Source organism: Hipposideros armiger, unplaced genomic scaffold, assembly GCF_001890085.2.
Source record: "Hipposideros armiger isolate ML-2016 unplaced genomic scaffold, ASM189008v1 scaffold_395, whole genome shotgun sequence".
Classification (NCBI taxonomy): Eukaryota; Metazoa; Chordata; class Mammalia; order Chiroptera; family Hipposideridae; genus Hipposideros; species Hipposideros armiger.
This window is the reverse complement of record NW_017731745.1, coordinates 199588-208860: the sequence shown is the minus strand read 5'-3', so window position 1 is coordinate 208860 and position 9273 is coordinate 199588. Positions and strand designations below refer to the sequence as shown.

The 9273-nt window shown below is 39.2% G+C and overlaps 1 protein-coding gene across 1 annotated transcript in view; it reads left to right on the top strand.

Annotated features, from left to right (window-relative positions):
* PRKCE (protein kinase C epsilon) overlaps positions 1-9273 on the top strand; it is a 499056-nt gene that overhangs the window by 338718 nt on the left and 151065 nt on the right. Inside the window, exons 7-10 of the mRNA XM_019663544.1 lie at positions 2706-2855; positions 3826-3857; positions 4085-4099; positions 8200-8446. Coding sequence (XP_019519089.1) covers positions 2706-2855; positions 3826-3857; positions 4085-4099; positions 8200-8446 — 444 coding nt within the window. The remainder of the gene's footprint in view (positions 1-2705; positions 2856-3825; positions 3858-4084; positions 4100-8199; positions 8447-9273) is intronic.

Here is a 9273-nt window from a genome sequence, read left to right as displayed (position 1 = left end):
CACATTCTTTAGAGACTGGCTAAGTAAGAAGCAGACCCCAGTCCTCTGGCAGGCATAACTCAGGGATGTGAGCAGGTTTCATTGTGAGCAAGATTCAAAGGACACGAGCAGGCTCAGAGTGTCCAGGTTTCCATATACAGATAAGAACTTGGATGACTCTGGAGCATTTAGATTGTTTCTTAGGAAAAATCATAGCCAAAGTGAATCAGTTTTAAAGAGTTTGCATTATATGTGGGCAACAAAAGGTCTTCAGGTTAATACCCTTAATTCCCTTATTGAGCTCCTGAGTTACTGCTTTTTTGTTCTAGCAGCTTACACTGAAACTGGACTTAGGAGTTAGTTATTTAATGGGAGAAAGACATGTCACAACCATAGAGAAATGAGCACAAAAATATCAAATGATAGGAAAACTTTAAGAGATAGAAGTATAGATGTGCTCTCTGGAGAAGGAATGACATTCCCAGCTTTAAAGCTATAGCAGAAATCATAAAGATAAACAAGGACAGATTTGACTACATAATGATAAATGATCCTCTTTAACAGGAAAAAATGACAGAAAATCAGAAAGCAGGTTTAGAAAAACCTTTGCAGAAAGTAGACAGTATCTTTATATACCAAGCTCATACAAATATGTAAGAAAATAATATTATAAAACTGTAGATGACTAGACAGAGGAAACTGACAAATAGTTCACACAAAAAGAAATGTAATTTGAAAACAAATATTTAAAAAGTTTCCGTGCAAGTTAAAACAGCATTGAGGTAACAGTTCACACCCATTACATGGGCAAAACAACTTTTTGAAGTGAAAGCACCCAACGTTGGTAAATTGCCATGAAAATAAAACACTTCTCCATTGCTAGTGGCAGATATAGTGTACATCTTTTTTGAAAATCAGGAATGTGCCAAATATTTAACCGATAATTTACTTCTAACACTTTCTATCTTAAGGATATGACCTAAAAGACAGAAAAAAACTATATGTACAAAACTACTCAATGCAATTTATGTAATACTTAATTACATGCAACCCAAGTATCTAATAGGAGGTAAATGGTTAAATAAATTGTAATATATTTACTTGATCTGTGTAGAAAACCATGATAATGGTGGAGACTGTAGAAAAATGCTTATGAAATAATGTTCAGTTAAAAATTCTGTACTATATTTGCTATCCTATAATTGCAAGTATGACAGATATGTGTGAACATATGAATAATTACTTAACAGATGNATTCCTGGTCTGATCATTCCAGCATCCGTGCCATGTCAGGTTCTGGTTCTGATGCTTGCCCTATCTCTTCAAACTGTGGTTTTTGCCTTTTAGTATGCCTTGTCATTTTTTTCTTGGTAGCCAGACATCATGTACTATGTAAAAGGAACTGCAGTAAATAAGCCTTTTGCAATGTGGTGGTTAAGTGTGAGAGAGGGTAAGCGTTCTATCGTCTTATGTTTAGATCCATCTTGGCAGTGAGTCTGTGCCTCTGAACTATGAGCTTTGTAAATTCAGGTTTTCCTCCCCTCTTAGATGGGACAGGATGACTAGAGTGGGCTGAAGTTGGATATTTCCCTTCTGGAAGGCTAGAGCAGGCTGGCTTTGGGTAGTTTTCTTCCCCCAGGTTGGTTAATAGCTGCTAAAACTATGATAGTTTAGGTTCTGTAGAATAGGTTCTCCTGATGTCAGGCCTTGTTAAGAACAGAGTGGTCCGGTGTTTAAAAATAGTTCCTTTTTTCCTCCCTCTGCCAGAAGAATAAGGGAATTTTTCTCTAATATTCACTATGAGAACCTGGTCGAACTCCTGGAAGTAAAACTCACAAAAGTGTGGAGGCCCCTATGACTGGGTCTGCCTAGAATTTTTGACGTCAGACTTGTCCACTCTGAGACTCCAGCAATTTGCCAATTTCAGTTCAGATTTTCTGACTCCACAGTGGTTCCCACAGAGTTTTCTGCTGGGGAATTTCTGCTCCAATAAGTTGTGATTCACTGTGGTCACTTGTCTGTCTCTCCTAGTTTGGGGGCAGCAATTTGCCCTGGGGCCTTACTTCTCTGATAAACCCAAGAAGAGTTGTTGATTCTTCAGTTCAGCTTTTTACTTGTTAGAACAGAGCTACTTCTAAGCTCTTTACACGCTGGACTGGAAACCAGAATAGTTTGTTTTCTCCTTTGATGTCCTCCACCAAGGGCAATTAAGTGAGGTGGGCAAAACGAAGACATTCAAGCATCGCCTTTGTTTTTTTGAAATTGGATTTTAGATTTGAAAGGTGCCTTGGAGGTCGCCTCATTCAATCTCCTCAGTTACAGATGAGTATCCTGCCAGGCGCGCGTAGGGCATTCTTCTCTGGGTAATATTCCCGCATATTAGCAGAATGTGGACTGTATACATGTGACCCATTTGGGTTCACAATCCAAGTGAACTTTCTTCATATAAACCAATTAAGTTTTTCTATAGTCAATGTTCTGTTCCCTAAAAAGAAATCGAAGTATAACATTTAATCAATAAACAGTGGTTATCTGGGTATGGTGGTTTAATGGATGGTTTTAGTTCTGTGTAATGGGATGATGGATGATTTTTAGTTTGCTCTTTAGTTTTTCTGCGTTTTCCAAATTCTATCAAATGAACAAGTATTATGTTTACAATCAGAAAAAATAAGGTACTCTTTTTGGCCTTAAACATTGTGACGTTTCTTCTCTGTGTCTCTCAACAGTCTGCAAGATGAATGTACACCGACGCTGTGAGACCAACGTGGCTCCCAACTGTGGCGTGGACGCCAGAGGAATTGCCAAAGTGCTGGCTGACCTCGGTGTCACTCCAGACAAAATCACCAACAGTGGCCAGAGGAGGAAAAAGGTAACTGGCCATTTGGTGGTTTTCTGGAGTTTTTGTGGGCCAGCATCTCTGTGCTGGCTTCCAGAGAGTGCCCTGGAATGAGGTTATAAGATTGCCGAGCTTGAGACACTGCTCTCAAAACACCATGTGCGGAAAAAACAGGAGGCCAGGCTGGTAACATTAAAGCCTCCTTTAGTTCCAGAAGTGGGGGAAAAAACAAAGCAAGTCTCAAGTGTTATGTTTCTCAGGGGAACATCAACTTTGAGATGAAGGCTGTGGAATTCCCTCTAGAAGAAGCTGGGCAGCTCGAGACAAGGAAATAGACTTATCTCTTCCAGAACTGGCATGAAAACAATGTCAGTGTTTGAACTTTGCTCCTGGTATCACTGTAATGAGGATAAATGGACGAAGAGCTGGAACCACATTCTTTCCTAGGGAACAAGCCAAGAAGATTTGTGATAGTGCCGACATTCAGCTGCCCGAGGAATATTGTTAATGCCCCATGACATGAAACATCTGGGCCGGTTTTTTGTTTTGTTTTGTTTTTTGAGACCAAAGCCCTATCTCCGTCCATGTGACATTCTGAATGTCAGTAGGAAGAGATCCATTTGCTAAAATGTTGTTTTGGTACGTCAGGGCCCACAGATGTAAACAGAGCTAAAGGCATTTACAGCATTTTGTTTGAAGGCCCTTCTTATCCTTGGCTCCTAGCCTAGAAAATTGAAGAGGTCTTTGAAAAAGTAAGTTATGAGAAAAGTAGAACCAAGTTAGCTGGGCAAGAAACCCTGGCGGAGGTGGGGTGGGCAGCGGCCCTCACTGCCCAATATCAGGCATTCTCAACCTTTTACCAGAAAAGCAAATGTAACTCTGGGGTGCCTCTGCAATCTTGACTCCTAAATATTTTGCCTAAATTTTGCCCTAAAATGTCTTCTGAAGGGCTCTGTTTCCCTTCTCATTTTAGAAGCTGCACATGCCTCCTCACCCCTACTCAGAAAAAGGCTCAGAAGAACCTTTTCCCTTGAATGGGAAGGTGTGAATTATTTCCATCTTCTTAAATTGCTTCCTTTCTACCTTTCCAATAAACAAAGCTGTTTTGAAAGGGTTGCAGAAAAAAAACCGCTTTTCCTGGGTGACTGATATTCTGTGCTTCTGGTAGCTCTTCTTAACTCTATAAATCCAGTTGGCGGACACAGGACTTAAGTTATTGACCCAGAGCATTGAAACTGCAGGCAGAGTGACAGCACCCAAGAATTCTAGGGCCCCACTGAAGAGGTGGGTTATGCAAACACCTTGTGGTGACAATGTTGGAGACACACATTAATGAGCTCTANTTTACATTTATGTTCATAAGAGAAGCTGGCCGGTAGTTGTCTTTTCTTGTAATGTCTTTGTTGGTTTTGGTATTAGGGTAATACTGGCCATAAAAAGTTAGGAAATCCTCCCTCTGCTTCCATCTTCCAGAAGGTATTGTAGAGAATTAATATACTTCTTTAAATGTTCAGTAGAATTCACCAGTGAACCTATCTGGGCCTAGTGCTATGTACTTTGTAAGGTTATTAATTATCAATTCAGTTTTTTTAATAGATATAGGACTTTCACACTGTCTATTTCTTGTGTGAGTTTTTGCAGATGCTTTTGCTGTATCCTGCTAATTATAGTTGTATTTTTATTTTTAGTCAATTCAAAATATTTTTAAATGTCTATTGAGATTTCTTCTTTGACTCATGTTATTTAGCAGTGTGTAATTTAATTTACAAGCATTTCAGGACTTTCTACCTATCTTTCTGTTATTGATCTCTAATTCCCCTGTGATCTGAGAGCAGACCCTACGTGATTTCTTTTATATTTGTTAAGGTGTGTTTTATGGCTCATAATATGGTCTATCTTGGTAAATGTTCCATATGAGCTGGAGAAGAATGTGTTTTCTGCTGTTGTTGGATGAAGTAGTCAATAGATATAGTAATCAATTATATCCAGTTGATTGGTGGTGCTGTTTATTTTAATTATGTCTTTACTGATTTTTCTGCCTTCTGGATCTGTTCATTTCTGACAGAGGGATATTGAAGTCTCCAATCATAATAATAGATTCATCATTCTCCTTGCAGTTTTCTTTTTGTTTCACATATTTTGATGCTCCTTTGTTAGGTGCATACACATGAAGGATTTGAGAACTGGTCCCTTTATCCTTATGTAATGACCTTTGTTATCCCTGATAACTTTCCCTGCTCTGAAGTCTGCTCTGTCTGAAATTAATATAGCTACTCTTTTTTGTTGTTATTAGTGTTAGCATGGCATATCTTTCTCTATGTCTTTAATTTTAATCTATATGTGTCAAATATTACAAGTTCATTTCTTGTAGATGACATATAGTTGGGTTTTATTTTTTGATCCACTGTGAAAATCTCTTTTAATTGGTTGGTTTAGACCAATGATGCTTAAAGTGATGATTGATATAGTTAGATTCATAACTATCATTTTTGCCAGTGTTTTCAATTTGATGCCCTTGTTCATTATCCCTATTTTTGTCTTCCACTCTTTTTGCCTTTTGTGGTTTTAATTTAACATTTTATGTGATTCCATTTTCTCTTTTCTTAGCAATTATTATTATTACTTTTTTACTTATTTTAATGGTTATCCTAGAGTTTGCAATATACATTTATAACCAATCCAGTCCACTTTCAAATAATACTCTAATGCTTCATGGGTAGTATAACTACCTTATAATAACAAAATAATCCCAATTCCTTCCTCCCATTCCTTGTATCATTACTGTCATTCATTTCACTTATACATAAACATATATATTTATATATGTGATTCTATATATATAAGCATACATAATCAAATACATTGTTGCTATTATTTTGAGTAATTGTTATCTGTTAGATCAATTAAGAATAAGAATTTAAGAATAAGAAAAATAAAAGTTTTTATTCTAATGTCACATTCCTTCTTTGATACTCTTCCTTTATGTAGGTCTGTAGGTCTGAGTGTATGACCTACATAATTTTTCTTCTCTCTGAAGACCCTTTTTTTTTTTAAATATTTCTTGCAAGGCAGGTCTGTTGGCAACAAATTCCCTCAATTTTTGTCTGAGAAAGCCTTTATTTCTCCTTCACTTTTGAAAGATAATTATTAATGTATTCTGTGTTGGTGTTTTTGTCTCAACACTTTTAAATATTTTACTCCACTTTCTCCTTGTTTGCATGGTTTCTGAAGAGAAGGCAGATGTAATTTTTGTCTTTGCTCCTCTATAGGTATGATAGGTATGATGTTAATTCTCTCTGGCTCCTTTCAAGATTCTTTATCTTTTTTTTTTTTTTTTTTTTTTCAGGTGTACAAAACAATGTAATAGACATTTCACCCCCTTACAAAGTGATAACTCCCCTCCCCAATCTGTTACCCCTCTAACATCATATATATNAATATACCATAATAAAAGTTATGTGAGTGTGGGCTCTCCTCTCTCAAAATATCTTACTGTATTGTGTTCACTCTTCTTGTGATGATGTGAGATGATATAACACCAACATGATGAGATAAAGCGAGGTAAATGACGTAGGCATTGTGACATAACAGTAGGCCGCTGTGAGAGTTACTTGAACACAGCACTGGGGTTCTGTGACAGTCAAGCTGATTACCCAGGTGACCACTAAGTGAATAATGGGCAGGTAGCATCTACAGCATGGATACTCTGGACAAGGGATGATTCACATCCCGCCCAGGATGGAGGAGGAAGGCGTAAGATTGCATCATGCTGCTCAGAATAGTGCACAATTTAAAACTCATAAGTTGTTTATTTCTGGAATTTTTCATTTAATATTTTCAAGCCATGGTTGACCGTGGGTAGCTGAAATCACGGAAAGTGAAACCATGGATGAGGGGACTTCTGGAGGTGGCTTCTGGAGACTTCATTTTGTCTGAATTCCCAGGGAAGAGTCAGCTTCTGGGGATTGATGAACTCCCAACAGACCAAAGTGTAAATAAAATGGCATTTGGTTGATTTATAGTGGGGTCACCAGACTACTTATGTCTGTTACCCAAGGCACCCTGGAATAACTCTTTAGGGGTAGTATTTTAGGCAATCTGAATTGTATTGGGAAAGTAATAGAAGGAAAAACAGACCCTCTTCTTCGTGTTATGAGAACTTTTTTGCCAAGGCAATAGGACGTTGAAACAACCACTTTTGACCCCACCAGAGCATTTTATTTTGACCATGCCATTCCAGGGAGAATGCCAGGAGGCAAAAAGAATGTTCTTAGTCGACCCCTGTAGAAGGGCAGGAGGTACAAATTAACTTCTAAGTTGTGTCAATATGATCTTCAGTTGAGATTCCTCAGCGGTATGTAATCCATTTTATTGGGATCACTTGTGTGCAGGTTGCTAGGGAACTAAACTCATTATTTAGCCCTAGTTCTAAGACTCAATTTGGGCTTGACTGACTGATAGTTACATGGTGGCAATGGGGTTTGTGGCCTTCCTTCATCCTCTAAAAGGTCCATGGAAGATACAGTACAGTACAAGTTCAAGGATGGGAGTAGTGGAGAAAGTGATCTTTGTTCTCAGTGTTTCTTCCATCGTTTATCCAACCCATGCCCATTTTGTTGTTCAGATAATAGCTTAAATCAACCTTTATCAAGCCCTAATTTAAGAAGATTTTCCAGATTCACCGATGCTAACATTAAAAACACACAACCAAATGAAACATGTTGCCATTAAAGTTGAAATGCTTCTGTAGTCAAATACACTTTTGTTCCTTTGGGAGAGTTGATTAGAGATATGGGAAGTATTTCTTGATCCGGTAAATTGGAAATGAACTTAAATAAGAAGTATAAGTAGGTCCAGTAGAAGAAAACTTGAAAATAAAATCTGACCTTAAAAAAATAAATAAATTTAGATGTGATTGTTCACCTTATAGAAGCTAACTAACTCCTTTTACAAAATGTTTACAAAAGAATTCACTAGAAAGCACCACGGGTTTTGGCAAGATCCATTTGGATATTGCCAGACGGAGTGGCTGATGTGTANCCTTGCCTTTGGAACTCTGCAAGGTTCCAAAGAAGGCTGAGATTCTTGCTCTCACCAAGAATAATGGAAGAGACTACTAGCCAAAGAGGGCTTCCAGACAGGTGGCCAGGCCCCAGTGTAATAGGAAGGAGTTAGTTGATGGGGATTGGGTCGTCATCCTCTTTGCACACCTAGGTCCTCCTGTACGTTAGGTGCCAACGAACGCGTGTAGAGCAAATGAAGGTACATAAAGGGATGCAACACTGACTCTGTTGCTAGGAAGAACCAAAAAGAAGGTTATGAGCTTGGGGGCGGGGGGTGAGGGGGATTCTGAGCATTGCGTCCTCATGGGAAGGGCTTGGGAGGTGTGTACTTACTGCAATGTCTTGTCCCCCTTGGCCCTAGAATTAAAAGAACTTGAAAACAATATCCGGAAGGCCTTGTCATTTGACAACCGAGGGGAGGAACACAGGGCCACAGCATCCACAGATGGCCAGCTGGCGAGCCCCGGCGAGAACGGTGAAGTCCGGCAAGGCCAGGCCAAGCGCTTGGGCCTGGATGAGTTCAACTTCATCAAAGTGTTGGGCAAAGGCAGCTTTGGCAAGGTCTGTGGTCTGTGTGGGTAGAACTGCTGATCTTCTCCACCCTCTGGCATCTGCTGCCTCATCTCTTCAATCTAAGATTAAGAGATAAACCTTTCAGCCTGGTCTTGTTATGTTTTCTTGCCTTGTTGAGTAGAAATAGCCTGAGGCCAAGCAGATAGGAGCTGGGGTTCTGTTGCTAAACAAGCTCTGAGTCTTTAATGTAGTCATTTTACCTCTTTGGGATCCAGTTTTTCTCACTTGTCATATGGGGACAGGAATCAAGTGACATAGCAGGAGAGAAAGCGCTTTCAAAAGTTGAAATTGCTTTACATGTGCCTGGCATTCCATTATCAATAATACCAGCAATATAGTTCTTCCCTTCTTCAGAGATCTATCTGAAATTCTGGCTTTAATTCATTAGGAAGACTGAAAATGAACTCTAGAATCTCTAAACTCAGTGAACGTAGGGCTCAAAGCAAATCTTAGCATGTTATTCTGGACGTTAACTATTATGTAACTGACTTTTCTGGCGCTTACTAAATATTTTGTTTCTCTTCTACTTGTGGCAAGAGAATGGGAATAATCATCTCATTTCTCAGACCAGGGTCCTCTGCCCTTGGTGCCCCTCGCTCTCCCTGTCCTGCTCCCCACTGAGACAGGTGGTGGTGTGGGGTGTGGATGCAGAGGGTGCACAATAAAGCATTCATGGTGACCCATTCTGAAGGTGGGGGCTGGGGAATAATCCCTGTTCATTAGAAAAAAATTTGGAAGGGCAGAGAACCTATGAAACTGGTGAACATTTCAGCAAAGATCTCTGATTATTCCCTAGCTCTTCACAGAGCCATGCCTGCGAGC